The sequence below is a fragment of the Trichoderma atroviride genome, chromosome 7 (genome assembly GCF_020647795.1).
Source record: "Trichoderma atroviride chromosome 7, complete sequence".
In the NCBI taxonomy this organism is placed as follows: domain Eukaryota; kingdom Fungi; phylum Ascomycota; class Sordariomycetes; order Hypocreales; family Hypocreaceae; genus Trichoderma; species Trichoderma atroviride.
Window position 1 is genome coordinate 3,188,692 of NC_089406.1, and position 17,642 is coordinate 3,206,333.

The window sequence follows — 17,642 nt, forward strand, 5'->3', positions numbered from 1 at the left end:
AGCCTCCCCATACGCGCAGCCTTTGCAAAGGGAAAAAGATGGGATGTTGCAGGATTTCTGGTTTTGGCGGTGGACCAATTCACCCTGTTCCGAGTAAGACCATGCCGGATGTCACGGCGTTGGCTCTTTGAGCTGATCGGCGTTGATAAGCGGTCGACCTAGGACCGCGCTGCCGAATCATATCATACGATGCGCTTCACTCGAGTGCGCTGTGGAGAGTTTATGCGCATGCGGCAGGTGATTCCATGTATTGAATAGGTAATTCTTGGGTCTGACGACGAAATTCTTGTCCTAAATCTGGCATGGTGGACCACCAGTGCTCTCGATGCTTGGCACCCGTATACACCAAGGCAAAAAGTTGCAGTATTTTGGGAGAAGAAGAAGCAGCCAAAATCTCATCATATCCGGCGCATCGACGTTTTGCAAGTTGTCGGTAGAGGGACCGCGGCTTTCAACAAAAGCATATGAAATTGAACCTTGTTCGGCTATCTGAGGTCAGAGGATGACGCCGTGTTTGCCGATCTATAGGTCACAAATGATCGACAAGCTAGAGAGATGGATCTCTTGTTATTGGGAGCAACCGCGCCGGGTGTTTCAGAGGCCGACAACTGCCAATTGCCATGTGAACAGCAGACGCTTGAGCCACTTGGATCGAGAATTTTTTTCCCCTCGCGCGTATACTACAAGTGCGAGATGGAGGTCAAGCTCCATGCTTCTACATATTGTGATCTATGATGCTGTGTATGGTGGGTTATGGCTCCATACCGTTTCATGCCACGCTTGTTGGAACCATCACATCACATTCTGCTTGCGGTGACCAATTGACTGCCTACAGTGGTCCATTGGAAGATTCGATTCCAGGAAAGCTGTGCTGTCTACCCACTGAACCATGTTAGCGTTGCTGCTGCTGATACAGGCTAAAATGAAGCTCCGTGACTGGCGGGCCACGATTGTTAAAAGTATGGAGCAGCCCCAATCGAGACGCGCGCGCCCACTGAGCCGGAGCAAATGGCTCGAGTCAGTCTATTGTCTGCTGCTGTATCAAACCGTCGATTCCATTGGGTTTTTGGCTTTCCGTGAGCTGGCAATGAATGTTCTGAGGGTGCGTGCTCATTGGACCCAATTGGGATAACAGAAGAAAAGTGTTGGTATAATCGTATGCGCTGGGGACAAACGCATCAGAGACAAGTAGCCGTCATATTGACTCTCTTGATTTGTCTGTATATTCCGATTCTCCCCTGGCTTCCGAGGTGGTGAGATTCCATCCCCTCTTGATCACATACTTGTACAATACCTACTGTACATGTCCGACTCGTGCTCGGTGGCTTGGCCCTTGAGCTTGCAAACGCGGCCGAATCTACGGGAAGCTTCCAATAGCTCAAAGCTTCATGTGAGAGCTTTCCCCTTATTGCCATGAAGCCATAGCAATAGAATCCACCGACGAGGCTTGCCCGCTCCAGGGTCCATCCCTAACGTGCGCAAAGTCTAAAGCAGGGAGACCCCCCCATAAAAGACAGCAAATGGTATTGATTTTTTTTAGTTGTGCGAATCTCGGGGCTGAAGTTGCCTCGCGCCGCGCGCCAAATCAGCGCCCGCGAATACGAGAAGCCGCTTTTGAATATCGAGGGTGAGGGTCTACTCTAATTTGCGGTAGCGCGGTGGGTAGAAGGGCCTGTTCAGCTGAGATGGACACATCTGAGGCCCGGGATTTACCACTACGGTAAGTAGTGCTACAGGTCTCCGATGGAGAAGAAGTTGCTGTTGTTTGACACTGGAGCTAATGAGGGCAGTTGACGGGCCAAAGTGGCGCGTACATTAGTTGCCGGATTGAGAGTTGAGACTCGTATCCCCTTGTTCAAGAAGGATTTCCTTTGTGAGATGCATGACAGGGAGGGTCGGGAATCTGAGAGAGAAGAAAAAAGGGGGATTGAGTGAGTGAGATCTGATAATTACTGAGGCTGAGCAATTTGGATCTTTGATTCTCAATCAGAAAAAGCCGATCCTGAACTCTTGTAACGTTTGATAGGACCGTGAAGACGGCACAGGGGTGATTTTGATTTAAAAAAAGAAAAAAATGGCCGTCGACTTGAAGGGAAAATGTGGGGGGGTACCTTTTATGCTTGAGAGAATCTTGGGCTGTAAATACGACAATACGAAGTGGTGCTGTATTTTCTTGTCAAGATGTCAGTTGAATTCTGATGGATGTGATGCGAGTTGGGAGTTTTGGAGGTGAAGTTGACAGGGTTTGCTTTTGGCGGTGGCTGATTTTGAGGCTTGTCTCTGTGCTGCCTCACACGTGGGATGAATTGGTGCAAGTCATGGGTTGGCTTGAACCTTGAAGCCTAAGAGCACGTTTTGGTATGTATGGCTGGAATTGCATTCAAGGACAAGACCATCTCAAGGATATTCATGGGTGGGTTTTATTGAATTTATCAAATCTCATTTATTGTCTTGTACTACTTGGGCGAATGGTGTTATAACATACAACAGCCAGTAAGGCTTGCTGTGATTCCTAGCAGCAATAGCACTGTATTTGCAGGACTGCCGTGATTTGCCCGGGGCATTTTCGGCGCCGGCCTGCTAAGAATATCTTCCGGTTACGCACGGCATCGCATCGCATCGCACGGCATCGCATCGCATCGCATCGCATCGCATCGCATTTGCATTGCATCATCACCATCCTTTTCTTTGTCTGCGTCTCTGATTCTGCCTTTTTTTTGCGACCACAACAACAGCGACCATTTTGGCCTTGGCTGGCGTATATATCGAATTGGGCCGTCTGGGTTATATCTACTGTGTCTGGTTTGTTTGTCTTGTCTTACTGTGTGTGCTGTTACTAAACTCTGACTTGATTACCCCAGATATTACTTATCCGATGCGGGTCACTGCCTGTTTGCCATAGATCGGACCGTTGTGTCTGGACGACCTCCTTGCTTTGCGCACTCCGATCCTTGCATTGCAATTGGACACCGAGACGAGACGAGACGAGATACCAACCACCATCGGCAACGCAACGATAGAAACGAGTGCCGGTGTCGCATCGCATACAAACCGCCGTCACCATGGGCGCAATATCACTCCCCATCAAGGCCCTCGGCCCTCACCAGCCTCATCTCCATCCCCCGCGCCGCCGCCGCCTCTCCTCCAGCCTCATGGCCGTGATCCTCCTCCTCGCCACGGCGCTCTTGTACGCGCTCGTCTCCCTCGGCTCGGGGCCCTGCACCGCCGGCGCGACCTGCTACCGCGGCTACCAGTCGCTCTACAGCTTCGACGCCGGCAACGACAACCACGCCGCCTGGATGGCCGCCATCCCCGACGACGTGCGCATCACCAGCCTCAGCATCCCCGGCACGCACGACACCATGACGTACGAGATTGAGTCCGAGCAGCTGCAGTGCCAGAACTGGAACCTGAGCATGCAGCTGCACAGCGGGCTGCGCTATCTGGATATCCGCGCGAGGCTGAGGGACGACGAGCTGCACATCTACCACGCGGATGGATACACGGGCTTCAGCTACGAGCAGGTGTTGTTGTATGTCTTTGCCTTTCTGGACGAGAACCCTTCCGAGGCCATCATCATGCGGCTCAAGGAAGAGGGCAGCCCGCTTGGCCACAACACCATCTCCTTTGAAGACGCTTTCCACTATCACCACTACGCGGCGCCCCTCACCGCGCCCGGGTCCGACAAGCACCTCCACAAGTACGAATTCGCAGCGCCCATCCCCACGCTGGGCGCTCTACGCTCCAAAGTCTTCATCCTGCAAAACTTTGACTCCCGCGGCGGGCCCTACGGCCTGCAGTGGGAAGGCCCCGAAATGGTCCTCGAGGACCTCTGGATCATCCCGGACGTGTACCACCTGTCTGAGAAATGGTCCGCCATCCGCGACGCGCTGGAGAACGCCGCCCTGGCCCCAGACGACAACCGCTTCTTGTACCTGGCGCACACGAGTGCTTCGGTGGGCGTCTTGCCCATCGAGGCCGCGGCCGGACCGATGAATCGGACGATTCAGGGCATGAATGACATGACGGGGCAGTATCTCGACGATGCGTCGGGCAATGTCGACGAGGCGAGGGTGGGCGTGGTGATTATTGATTTCCCGGGGAAGAAGCTGATTAGCACGATTTTGGAGTGGAATGTCTGGCTGAGGCAATGATTGGGACTATAGTATCATGATGACGGGTTGCTGCGACTTGGATTTTTGTTTTTTTTGCATTCTTTTACTGAGACATGGCGTTTATTGATTTGGATATACATGCATACATACTAGTACTACATAGGACAGTATTGGAAATGAATTAGACGCAAAGGATTGGAATTTAACGGAATTTTTGATCAATTTTTTGCTTGAATGATGCCCAAGATAACTCGTATATATACTCATGCGCACATACATACATGCCCACCACCCGAAATACATCCCATCCATCCATCCTCCCATCTCTCCATGCAAGACCACCTATATATATATATACACACATGCAAATAACAGCACCATTAACTCGCCGAAATACACAAAAACGCTCAGTTAGCTACACTTCCAAAAAAAAAAAGACGAGAGGGTGGTATGTAAAAACTCCAGATGGTCTCCAAGCCATCCATATATCCCAACACATGTCCCTTGGAATATCCCTTAATAAACAATAGATAAAGAGAAGAAAAAGAAATCCTCATCCCCCCCCCATCTTAAAGATCATATCCTGTTCGCCAGTCTTCCCCCCCCTTTACATTTTCTTCCTTGCTAATGCTGCCCAAGCTGTTCCTGACTCCGCATAGACTTCTTGCTCTTGATGGTCCGCAGTCCTGGCGTTCCTGCCCTGCTCACCGAAGGACTGTTATCGTTACTATTATGGTTGGTGCCAAAACTCTCGAAGCGATCAACCATCTGCAGCACTCTCGTCTTGGGCCGCTCAAACGTCATGGCTTCAGCCGTATACACGCTTGCTGATCGCGCAAACGACACATCTGTTGCGATAGAAAGCGGTCTTTCACTCCTGTCGTCCCGGTCGCTTTTTTCCTCGAAATCCTCTTGGTTGATCCTAAGGAAGCCGTCGTCGCGATCTCTCTCGTCTACAGGTACACCTCCGCCTTCGTCATCCAGATGAGAGCTGAGTTTGCTGGCGCTGCGAAGTGAAGGCTCGACTTGCGATGACCGCTTGTCCATGTCAACGAGCTCCGCCGTCTGTGGCATATGGAGAGGTATTCTTTCGTCGGTGCTTGTTCCGTCATCGAAATCCTCGCCATTTACGACACGAAGACGCTCTTTGGGAACTGTAAACATGACTTGCACGAGGCGGTTCTCCACGGCTCTTTCAATATCCCAATCGTTTTCTCTCCCTGCAGCACTGCCAGCATCTGCACCTTCCCAATCCTGGCGGCCCTGTTTTCTTCGGAGAATCTCGCTGCCTATGGCCGTGAGCGGTGTCTCATAATCGTTGCTTAACATATCCGTCGAAATTTCTCTCTGAGGAGATCTGTCCCTAGGAGATAATAATTCGCCCGAATTGGACTCTGCTCCAGAGAAAACGCGTCTCAAAGAACCCAGCCAATCCCTCCGAGGCTTGAATTTTGACGGTGAGCTAGGCGGTTCGTCTTCGTCGAATGGGTCTTGAGGCGTTGATCGACCGAGCAACAGATTGGGGCCTTCTGCCTGTAAGGCGCCAAATCCTGATTTCGCTGTGTTGTAGCTGCTAGAAGAGGAGCTGCCTGGCTTGCCTGGTTCTGTGGTGACTGATGACGTACCGCCAAAAGCACTGGTAAGAATAGCAGACCATCGACCAGAACTGGATCGTCCCAAGCCGTCTCCTCCACTGCGATTCGATTCTGATAGAGCTGAATCGGTACGGAGCTCCTCCTCCCGCATACCAGTCGAACGCTGGGAGCTTCGCCTCATGGGCGTTCCACGGCCTTGAGCTTGGCGTGTGCTGTTATATCTCGCCAACATCGCATCGGCGGCGTCAACGTCAGAAACCCAATCTTGCACGTCTGGATCGTGCTGGAATGAGCCATCTTGGTTTGGATCAGCGGTGCTTTGACCAGGGGGCGGTGGTTGGAACACTGGTAGAGCCCCTGAAGCTACAGCAACAGTTGGTGTGAGGAACGGATCAGAGTATGCGTCTGACGTGGGCGTAGTGACCTCGTTAGGATGGACACGCTGCTGAGCCAAGTCTTCTTCTTCATCCTCCATGATGGGGTGGATTTGGCCTGGAGTAGGCATAAAGCTGTTCTGGGCATTCGCCGGCATATAACCGCCACGAAGCTGCCGAGATACTGGCTTTCTCGCAACTCCAGGTACCACCGGAGCATAGCCGCCATAAGAGCCGCGCATGCCCTCATACCCGAGAGACCGGTCATCTCCGCCAAGTTGATACTGATCTGGCCCATTGGAGTACCAGCTGCGATAGCCCCAAGGGAAATTATCGTCCCGCTGGGCCATCTCGGACGTATCGTGGACAAACATGCTCGCGTCCTGGGCCATGGCCCGAATGGTCTCTTCGCGGGCAGCTCTTCTCCTCTGCCTCTTCCGCCAACAGAAACAGCCGGTGACGGCCAAGATGATGAGGAGGGCTCCGCCGCTGATGCCAAACCCAAGGCTCAATCCCAGAATCTTTGACTTGGCAGCATCACTTGTTGAGCTAGAGGAACCGCCGCCTGGGCTTTTATCAGGGGCCTTGCCCGCCGAAGGATTGTTGTACGTCGTTGACCAAGTCATGTCGGTCAAGTTTAAGAACTGCGGCGAGGTGGTGACGCTGGACTGTCGCTTCACCTTGCTGGACGAGCTGGAGCCGCCAATCTGCCACCCTCCATATGCCATCATGATGTTTCCTGGCAAGATGGCCGCGCCGTGCCCGTAGATGCCACTGCCTCCAAAATCGGGCTGCTGTTTCGGCACGGTCCACATCCAAGAGCTATATGTTTCGCTCATCTCCAGCACTACAAGTTGAGGATCCGCCGGGGTGTTTACATCGCCGACCCAGCCCCCCATGATGATAATCGAGTGTCCATTTGCGCCTAGTACGGCCGTGTGGCCAGATCTGCTATCTATGCCGTCGGCGTTGTCGGTTGGCTGCTGAACATTGATATAGGACCAGGATTCCTCGGGGAGACTCCACACAGCAGCGGTGCTCATGTTGATAAAGGCCTGCTGGGTATGGCCACCGATGACAACGTACGCCGTCTGCTGCGTGACGGTGCCAGAGTTGTTGCTCATTGAGCTCTGCAACGCGGTGAGGCTAAATCCGGCAATGGGCGTCTTAGGCCCGGTGCTTGACGCGACGCCTTGGACGTAGGACTTTGACGAAGGGCTGCTGTCGGTTGGGGTAAGAGTCATCATACTCGTGGTATAATCCGCCTCGGATTGCCAGTCCGTTGAGTTGTCCGAGGGCGTATCGCACATGCCGCCATACGAATATATCGTCGGCTCATCCAGCGAAGGGGCCAGTGTCGCCGAGAACGCAATTGTCCCTCCCAGGAAATATGGCCCTCTTGACGCGCTCTGCTTCAATTTCCCCAATGTGGTCGCCTGCTTTGCCCACGTTGCGTTACCGCTTCCCTCCCCGTAGGTCCAAACGTCTCCTGGCCCCTTATCGCATGCTCCCACATATGCCAGCACCGAGCCATCTTCTGTTCTTACCGCGCCAAACGCCGTGTTTGGTGGTTGGGTGCCGTCCAGGAAAGGCAAAAACGTCGAGACAAGATTCAGCTTTGTGTCTGCGCCAACCGAGCCCGAAATGTTGAGTGACATGAACTGTACATGGTCGTCGCTGTCCTGGGTGAAGATGTAGGCCACGTCGGCCCCGTGACATGCGCTCTGGTTGAAGCACACGCTGGGCGTAAAGATCTGGGTGGGGTTATAAGGGAAGCTGTGCGCAGAGGCCACCAGCGGAGCGCCCAAGAGCAGCGCCGCGGTCCAGAGTCGGCGCAAAGGCAGCGCCATTCGTGGTGTTGCGCGATGCGGCTGCGCGCGTCGGCGAGGAATCGCCTCTGGTAGCGCGGCCATTGATCGGTTTCGCCTCGAGATTCCGCTTCGCTGCCCGAGATGGATTTTTGGTGTTTTCGCTAGAGTTGGATTGCCTTGTTCGTTTTGTCGATCATATCATCGTGGCATGTCGATCCCTCGCAGGCTTGTCGCAATCGTGGCTCTTGGCTTCGGTCTCTCGCGTTTCCAAGCTGCCGTACTCTTTCTCTCGTCAACTTTTCAGAATCGCATCCACTGTCTGAGCCCAATATCTGATGGCTCCCGCAAAGCTCCTTCTCCCCGCAAAGATCCTACCGAGTCCGTATGGTACGCGCAGCAGTGATGGCGACAAAGCCAAAGGTGGCGGCCAATCGCCCCTCTCCCGCAAAAAGAAGCTTAGGGATGCAGCTAGAGATCAAGGGGAAACAAGGTCAAATAGAAAAAAGAAGACGTCCAAAAATGAATCAGCCTTTATTGCTTCAGCGCTCGAAAAGAAGCTCTGCGCCAAAGCGGCTGCGAAGAAAAAAAAGGCAAAAGCCAACACAACAAGCCAAAGTAAACGACGCAGGGACCTGGACCAGGCTGTTTTGGCGGGCACAAAAACACAGAAGAGAGTAAAAAAGGCCAGGCGCCAACGCGGTGGGATGCACCCCGGCGATTAGCGGCAAGCAGCAGAAAGGAAGGCGCAGCAGCGGGTGGTGATTGACAGATTCGGAATCGTCCAAACAAGGGGCAGGCGCGATAAAGGCGGAGGGAAAGAGCTAACATCGACATGGTTGCAAGTGCAAGTGCAAGGCTCAGGCGGGCTGCAGGCGGCCGTGGTTGCCGTGGTTGGACATGCACCGGGGCTGATTAGCCGCTGGCTGGCAGGCTGTTGTACGGCAGGTGCGACTGACGGGCAGCTTGTTGATAGCGTTGTATAAGCTTCACACATGTGTGTGTTAAAATATGCTTCACATCAATGCCTTGCTTTAACTGTACTCTTATCCTATTCACTCGACTCAAGTCTCATACACGCAGACAAGACAGCTCTACATCCATATCTGATGGCTCCATCACAGTGAATCACTCACTGCCTACCGTACTTCGTATATCTCTCTACTAATGATGGCTCAATTTCCTTTCCTCCCCACCCCCGTTTGTTGTCGTCGCCTGCTCGGCCGTCGTTGCCGGGAGCAACCAAAGCTTGGCCTAGCGGGAAGGGGACCCGAGCTCTCTCTCGGCTCTCCATACTAACCGCCACTACGACTAGGTACAGTAAGCCAACTGCTGCTTTGGGCGAATCTTGGCCCAGCCACCTATTACAGGCCAGGACATGTGATGCTGCGAGGGGCTGGGGTGAGCTGCGTGTATTACAGCTACTACAAAACAGGCTCTGGACTGTGATTAGACGCTGCAAATAAGAATGGCTGGAAAGGCTCACGGCAAAGTGCCATTGGCTGAGCCTTGCACATCATCCTCTGCGAATGCGTGTCACGCTGCTTTTTGTCTCTTCTTTCATGCGCTGGCTCCATCCATCTCTCCATTTACGATTCTGAACGAGGCTACACATGGGCTCCACTTACTTCTTGGCCTGGGAAATGACAGAGACCCGCGCCACCGTCAACCACCGTCCACTAGTCAGGTTTGGGGGCGGCAAGCAGAGACACTCAATAGAAACGAACAAACAAGCCAGCAGCATCCGACAAAACTGTTAGCGCATCAAATCAAGGAAAAGACTCCCTCATCCGAGACAATTCATCTTGTTCCCCATTACTACTCCTATTCATATTTGACATTATACAAAGACTGCGAAAGAAAAATGCAAGACGTGTCTTGGCCAATGGTGATACAACAAAATGCCGTTCATCTAATTCTAGGCTCCACCCCATGCCGTGTTCCTCGGAAAAGTGATATACTATCACATACAAGTATTCAAATCAAACCATTGTCCATAAGACCAATAACACGTTATCCCGTAAACAAGATGATGTTACTCTCTGTCTATTTCTTCTCCCTCTCTTTCTTCTCCCTCCTCCATTAAGACCACCATGTATATATAACGGTATATTAAAAAAAAAAAAAAGGCCAGCTATGCTGCAGGCAAAATAAAAAGGGAGAGGGTATCACGTAACAAGTCGCCTTAATAGTAAATCTTTTCCTCCCAAATGGGAGGTCGGGCTCCCTCAGAGTCCCACGTAATGTGGTTCTTCTCATCCAGCACCGCGCCCTCGTCTGTAATCTGAATTACCTTGCTAGAAGCAGCAATCTCAACCTTTGACAAGCCGGCAGGGTCCGAAGGGATCCAAAGGATTGGGGCCCTGCTCGATACAGAGGGTGGCAGGTATGCCTCAGCTACAATGTCTTCGGGGTATTCGATCGGTTCCGCAAAGTGCTTTTCGGATGTAAACCATTCGCGCAGAGTTGCGTAGTCGGCATAGATCCAAGGCTTGAAGAATCTGAGAATAAAGTTGCCCCTGTTGGCGGGAGCATTCGTCGCCACCTTGGTGCCAGGTGCCTTGCTAACGGTGTCCTCGTGAGACAACTCGTTGGTGGTCAGGCCTTCCTCGGCGCTGGTGGCACCCTCATTGCCAGCGATACGCGCGAGGATGGCTTCCTCCTCGGCCTGAAGGCTGCGTGGCAGGCCGTAGAGAAGAGGATCGAGTGTTCTCGACAGCGTAATGTGGTATAGAATGGTGAAGGCGAGGAAAATGGCCATAAGAACAGCAGGACCAGCGGCCTTGGAGACAGCAAACAGACCAACCATGCAGACCTCGGCCAAGTAAATACCAGCAAACAGCTGCTTAAGAGCACGTGGATAGATCAAGCCGTGCGTATCGATCTGGGTTTCCGTGACAAACAGGATATTGTATCGGTAGGCCAGATAGAACAGTCCCATGCCAATGGTTGACCAGAACAAGATCAAGGGAGCAATAATTGAGTACGTAATGCCTAGAAGATGGGGCGTTAATACATGTTGAAAAGTTAAAAGGGGTTATATGGAAGAAGCATACTAATGACAGCAATGTTGGTGTAAACAGGCATAACGCTGCCCCAAGAAATGGCACTGAGGCTGGTCCACTTCTTGTACATGGCTCGAGGCGTCTTGGCCAAGAACTTGTACAGAAGCGTAAAGACGAAGAAACCAACAACCTGGGTAACAACGCTAGTGGCAATCGTGAGACCTTGGACGATAAAGTAAGAAATGTAGAAATTAGATGCCGTTGGCAGAGATGAGGAGAGAATGGTGAAGACTTGTCCCGGCTGTTGAGCAATCTGAACAAGGGCTGTTGAGGCTGCGTTGGTAAAGGTTTGGACCAAGAACACCTGGATGAGCTGGAAGAAAAAGTACGAATTCTGAGTAAACAGCTCAACGCGGGACTGGGAGACTTCGCCGGCGAGTCTGGCACAGAGTCGCATGATGACGGGAACCAAAGACATGAGGATAGAGAGAGCAACTGCTGGGAGCAAGCCAGACACGACACCGAGAATGGGCTGTCTTGTAATTAGCGCATGTCATATTGGGAGCAAACGAATGTATCTCCTTGTGTTCCGAAATGGCTTACCTTGGGAATTTGTGCAATCCAAGTCAAGCCTGGAATGGACTTCAACGTGTTGACCTGGGCGATCAAACCAACAATACCAACAGGAATAGCCCAGAAGATGATGAGAGCGGCGATGAAAGCGTACACCACATATCGGCGAACGATAATCTGCCACCAGGGAAGAGTCAAACTCTTCCAGACAATTTCTTCGGGTTGAACTCCAATGGCCTTGGGGTCCATATGCAGAGCCAGGTGATGAGTGACAGACTGGAAGGCGAACTGAGCATCGCCCTGAGTCTCGAATTCGACAAAAACACCGCGGACCTTTTCGAAGTTACCAGCTCGCCAATCGGCTTGGGCCTTTTCAATCTCGGGGACCAGTCGCTGCAGCTCAGAGCGGCACCATTCGATAGTGTCGACCTTTTTGCCAACGAGACCAAGGAGACCCAGACGGTGGTGCGGCCGTTTCTTGTCGGCAATCCAGCGGGAAGCAATGTCACCAGTCTCAACATCGCCATCTTCGGTGTTGGCAGTTACCGGACCTTCGGACTGAGGTTCTCCGCCATTCTTCAGAGCTTTGACGCGAGCCTTGTTAACTTCTTTCAGAAGACTGATTTCGCCCTTTTCAAGCTTCATAGCTGCATCGTCTCGCTTCTCCACAAGCTCGTCGAGTTCATCCGTCTTGCCACAGACCCAGACGTTCTTGACCGCAGCAAACATGCTGCGAATGCGGGCTTCGTTGTTGTATTCATCCGGGACTGATGTGAAGAGAACGGTACGGGCAGAAATTCGCTTGGCATAGTGCGGGTTGATGTGGTGAGCCTGTCGCAAGTTGATGTAGAAGATGCATTCGCGCGTGATCATGTACATGAGGAAGCCATAGACGGCCCAGCCAACAAAGGTATGGGCATAGAGATAGTTCTTCTTGGTGTTGATGTCGACATTGCTGTACGATAGAATCTCGAGCTGGGACAGTCCTTTGCCTCCAGTGGCGTTGACAGGGAAGAGAATAGGCCAAGTGATGAGAAGGCTGACAAGACAGATGACGAAGCAAATGCGCAGGTATCGGAGGAAGAGATAGGCGTCGAGGCTCTGGTGAGTGAGAACATAGGCATCGGGGATCTTCCAGAAGGCGGAAACCCAGGTCAGTAGATTGCTGGGTATACTTGGTGTCCGCTGACTACATGGGCGTCAATATCAAATCAATCCTCAACCTCACTACTTCGCCAGAGAGGTTACTCACTCTTCTCGTAAAGACCCCAGGTATGTACGCGGCGCATAGTAGCGCCGTTGTGATTTCCTAAGAAACAGGAAAATGATGATGTAGATGGCTGATACAACTAGTACGGGAATCAGAGTATCAACCATGCCTAACATACCACGCGAGTTCAGTCAGCCACAAATTAAGTCTATTATTTTGCATATCCCGATGAAGCTTCAGCTTACCCCATGCCGACTCGGGCTGAGTGCCTTGGGCCGACCCTTGGTTGGAATCGGGAGCCAAGTTCTTGTCGAGCCAGCTGATAAAGTTGCCCATTTTGGCGTCGTGGTCGCAGCCCTTGCCGCGCGCGTCAGCTGGTGCTCAGTGCTGAAAGGGCCGGTGTCGAAGATGTATGAATCGTCGTCGTGATCAATAAAGAAGAAGGAAAGAAAATGTGAAATCGAATTGAATGCCAAGTGCAAGGTGCAAGCTAACAAGGGAGAGCGGGCAGGGCAAGGATTTTGAGATTCAACAAGATTGCCAAGTGGAGAGCAAAAGGCGGGATAAACAACGCCAACCAGAGGTACAAAAGTACTCTTGTATCGACTTTAGCAGATTGATCAACAATCGATCTGTCGATGGCGACGCAACGAACAGGGAAGGCGAGTTCCGGAGTCCTCAGCTCAGCGGCAGTGGGTGCCGGACAAGAGGTTAAACGCGTAATTCGTCAAGGAAAGGCACGAGCTGAGTTGTGCTCCCCTTTACTATGCCCTTTTTCTCCCTCTTGACCACTGCCCGAGCTAGCCAACAGTTAGTGCCATGTCTTTTTCTTCTCATCCCCTCCTGATGAGTTGGCTACGCCACTAATAAGACACTGTCTCAGCCAGGCAAGGACCCGGCTGCGGCGCCAACTTGCCGATCTAGCCTTTGTGTGGGCCAAGCAAGAGGAGAATAAGGAAAAAAAAAAAAATTTGCTATACGTACTTGTTTGTTTCTATGCTCAGAGAGGAATTAGATCCTAGACTTGCTACTATTGGAGCTTGGATTGTGGCTTGGCGGGTAACGAACGGATGGTCATACCAGACGACCGAATGACAGACGTGCAACGTCGGGAAAGTTGGACGCGAGAAACAAAGCTGAGAAGAGACAAACAAGTCGAGATAGCCAGCTGTTGCTGAGCTGTTGGATATGCAATTATTCGCATGCAGCCTGCGCCTCCCTCCTGATTGTCTCCCCAATCCCGCTCCTTCAACCCTAGCGGCAATTTCAGGTTTTTCTTGTCTCTCTCTCTATCTTTGTCCTCCTTGGTTTCAATATAATCTCATTTCCCCCTCCGGGAGGGGCCACCGTTCGATAACTCGTGGCTCGTCCCCTGCTCGGCTGGTGTTAGCCTGCATTGGCGCTGCGGCTTCATCCCTGCTCAGCTGTGCTTTTGTGGGCCATTTGACGGCAGAGTGCGACAAGGGCACTTCAATCTCGTCATACCCTTGGCATAGGGAAAAAAACTTGGTTTTGAAATCAGCGTTGCGGCAGCTCCTAATTCGCTCTGGTGAAAAGCCTGGCTTCGAGGACGCCGAGGGTTTGGCGCCACGCGCGGGCTTGGCTCGCCCCAAGCGAAAAACACACATGAATAGTCGCTCGTCTTATTGTCTGGAATAAGCTTTTCAGAGCGGTCTCTTAGTGTCGGCTCGTTGCGAGTTTGCCATCGTGTCAGGCCAGATTCCCCCACAGGCAAGGGGAACGAAAGGGCTTGTTGCACGGCGTCAAGACAGAGCCGTGAGCCCCACGAGTACCCAGCCCGTCGGAAATGTGGCATTTCTTCTCTCTTTTGACATTTTCACATGGCATCCATGCCGCAGCGATACGGAGACGTGCATCTCACGGTTGCATGCAGCATCAGCGGTGGACCGACGAGTACGGCCGAGCGAATGAATTCGCCTAGCCCAAGGTTGCAGCCATAGTTTGCGACTGTCCTGCGATTGTCTCACACGAAAATGCTGTTGCAAAGCATCAGGTTTTCGTATACGGCGGTGCCACTAAGCAGCAGTGAATCTCGTCCACAATGGAGTTTAATTGTGACCAGCAGCGGTCCCTTCTTCTCGGGTGTTCCACATTCCGTCCGTGCTGTTGGGTCGTCAGTTGTCAGTTCTCGCATCAATTCCGGCCTCTGTTCCTCAGCACGTACATACGTACATCCATCCGCAACGATCCCGATCTCTCAATCCTGGGCGTCCGGCTGCAAATCGAGTCGTCCGTCGCCAAGCTCTGTGAATGTGGGTGCCACACCAGTTGATGGCAGTTCTGCGTCATCGGTTGCACAGATGCAAAGTGGCCTGTCGGACAAACGTCGGCTGCCGGCCAGGGCCTTGTTAGCGCTGTAGCGAGGCCTGGCCCAGCTGAAGATGCACCTTGGACGTTCTAGACTCTAAATAACTGGGCAGCATCATCAAGGCGTGGCACATGCATGCAGCCCCTAATATCTGCATCAAGAGCCAAGTGTGGCATAAAATATTACTAGTGGGGTGTGCTCTTCAAATTGATGAAGTGACTTTTGCGTATCATCCCTCCAGGGCCGACAAATTTGCGCGCAAAACAAGAAAACGTACAGGATGCGCACTAAAGCCTCTATCCCTCTAATCGCTCATTCTTAGAGATACCTCGGCTGCATGCTCGTCCCCAGCATATCAAACGATATCGCATCACTCAATCGATAGATGGAATAGTGACGATGAGACCCTGTTACTTTGTAGGCGTCATTCTTGGTCGATCCCAGCTGTGGCCCAGTTTACTTCGGCCGGTTCATTTCGTTGTCTCATCCCGCTTGTCGATCATGAGGAGGTTAGATCCGAATGCTAGTAACGTCATCCGTCTGCACACAGCTATGGAGCTAGATCTAGGTAAGAAAAGCCATCTTGGCTACGATTATGTATATCTGTAAACACACGCGATCCGTGATACCGCTTAGTTTCGGGTTCAATAAACCTTAGCAGTGAACGCAAGACGGGCCGAGATCTCCCCCTTGGCCCCCGCAAAGAAACGAGTGTGAAGGGCAGATTGGCGTACTGCATACATATATTACCTACTTTCGACACTCAGAAATACTGTACGATGCAGATACAGAGACAGCGGCCTTTGGTTATACAACTGCTGCCCGAACAAGGAAATGGTTTGTGCTCAGTCACACTAAAGAAGTTTGCATGTAGTGAAGCTGTTATCCATGGACCGTCTGCACCTGTGTCCATTGTATTCAATTGGCTTCTATACATTAACAGGCAATAACTTTTCGGAAACGTTACACGACAATCTATGACTAGTGTGAATTATCGCTATTCCACAATCCTGATATAGGTACGCTGTATTTGGGTTTGGTGTAAGGGCTGTAGCATGTACTGCACTTTAGATCGTGAAAATTGGCCATATGTGTGTGCATCCTCTTAATAGTAATTGGAAGATCTTTGTTCCCACTTGCCCTATGTTCAATAGGCAACTTCAAGTTATAGTAGGGCTCAAAATGATCAGACTTACACATTCTTTCGGGACAATATTCACAAAGCTCATGCCTAAAACTACATGGCATGGCTATTAATATATACGCACTACCCACACGCTGGTAAAGATAAAAGATAAAACCTAAATTAGCTGGCAGATAAACATATATCTGATTTACGCCAAATAAAAAGCGCAGCATGAATTCTGCAATGATGCCCGCAAGAGAGATGATTTACACTGTTCCAATCGTTAACAGCATAGATATTCTTGGTTGGAGTTGGACATGGCGTTGCGTTATGTCAGACTTTGGAGTTTTATTGGTAGCATAATTGCTGATTAATGCTGAGGCCTGTACAATTGAAACCAGCAAAGTGGACGATGATGGCGGCATTAGTTGAGCGAGTTGATTGAGTGGCTTGACATATACGCTATTCACAATGTTAGCAAAGCTAAACACCGTATACAAATAGTACAGCTAATATGACATAAAGCAGAAATAGTTCAGATTAAATTCAATATACAGCTATTCTCTAAGACTGCCTTTGTATGTACTTTCAATGGCAGGTGATTCTCTTGTTGTTCGTCACTATCTCAACGAGAAGCTTGGATACTCTGCTCTGCATTGAATGAAAGCAGAAGGACTCATATGAATAGGTTTCCGTATCTGTGATTGCATAGGCCGGAACAATAAGCGGTCAAGCATAGTTCAAATGTGAACCTTGCTCTGTCAGTTTTACTTCGCTTCTGGATGGCCTGCGCTGTAGTTGTGAAGCTAATGTAGAGTAAGGATGGATCTTATAGTGCGTGCTATTTACAGCAATTGAGCAAATCTAATGACTAACATGAGATCTACTTATATAGAGTTGAGTAAAGCTTTGGAAGTTTTTACTAAAAATTAGACCGTTGTAGTGGGTAGAAATGGACCCCCCAATGTTCGTGTTGATACTCTCAAGATGCAAGTTTCGAATTGCAAATGGCCATTCACCTACCGGACAGGCGCACTAGCCGATAATCTTATTAATATGAGAACTGAGTGGTCAAATACGGCTCTTCTATGATGGATGTCCTTTCAAAGCCAGAACGTGAAATTTTCCACCTTCGTTACAGTTATTATGAGAGTTTGTCTTTTGTCATGGGCACTTTGCCAATGACAAACCACACCAAAGATCAGAGACAATGTCTAATAGGATCCAGAATTTGATGCCTGTGTATCGTAGTTGTTACTGAGCGAAAGGCGAAAATTTGCAGTAAGGCATATACGGACAAAGGTTCAACATTTTGACGTATTGGGAAATTTGCAGCAGCGACTGCAATTTACTGGAAGCTTTGCATGTACATGTACTTACAATTCACTTCCCTCTGAATTGAATGTGTCTAACGTAGGCATCTCCCAGTTTTCTCCATCTATTAAGTATTTATTCTAGTCTCGTTCTAGCTTATATAAAAGGGTTACAACTTATTTTACTGTATATG

The 17,642-nt window shown here is 50.8% G+C and overlaps 3 protein-coding genes across 3 annotated transcripts; 1 reads left to right on the forward strand and 2 right to left on the reverse strand.

The window, feature by feature from the left end:
* Positions 1–3,062: 3,062 nt before the first annotated feature.
* TrAtP1_013044 (uncharacterized protein) lies at positions 3,063–4,154 on the forward strand (the record flags this gene model as incomplete). Its single annotated transcript, XM_014088699.2, has 1 exon — positions 3,063–4,154. The coding sequence occupies one exon, from the start codon at positions 3,063–3,065 to the stop codon at positions 4,152–4,154; it is 1,092 nt and encodes a 363-aa protein (XP_013944174.2).
* Positions 4,155–4,739: 585 nt separating this feature from the next.
* TrAtP1_013045 (uncharacterized protein) lies at positions 4,740–7,997 on the reverse strand (the record flags this gene model as incomplete). The annotated part of the gene is made up of 1 exon (XM_014088700.2): positions 4,740–7,997. One exon carries the CDS (start codon positions 7,995–7,997, stop codon positions 4,740–4,742), a length of 3,258 nt encoding a protein of 1,085 aa, XP_013944175.2.
* A 1,296-nt stretch (positions 7,998–9,293) lies between these two features.
* On the reverse strand, positions 9,294–16,128 carry TrAtP1_013046 (uncharacterized protein). The gene is made up of 6 exons (XM_014088701.2): positions 14,866–16,128; positions 12,926–14,804; positions 12,723–12,849; positions 11,501–12,659; positions 10,949–11,429; positions 9,294–10,886 (listed from the first exon to the last, which is right to left on the reverse strand). Exons 2-6 carry the CDS (start codon positions 13,014–13,016, stop codon positions 10,078–10,080), a joined length of 2,667 nt encoding a protein of 888 aa, XP_013944176.1. The 5' UTR covers positions 13,017–14,804; positions 14,866–16,128; the 3' UTR covers positions 9,294–10,077.
* Between the last annotated feature and the right edge of the window lie 1,514 nt (positions 16,129–17,642).

What these genes read in the sequence shown, in the direction of transcription:
- TrAtP1_013046 (XM_014088701.2), bottom strand. Translation starts at nt 13,016, where the DNA reads ATGGGCAACTTTATCAGCTGGCTCGACAAGAACTTGGCTCCCGATTCC. An exon ending in CTGGGGTCTTTACGAGAAGA is followed by an intron (nt 12,660 to 12,722) that starts GTGAGTAACCTC and finishes ACGCCCATGTAG; the next exon opens with TCAGCGGACACCAAGTATAC. An exon ending in GGATTGCACAAATTCCCAAG is followed by an intron (nt 11,430 to 11,500) that starts GTAAGCCATTTC and finishes ATTACAAGACAG; the next exon opens with CCCATTCTCGGTGTCGTGTC.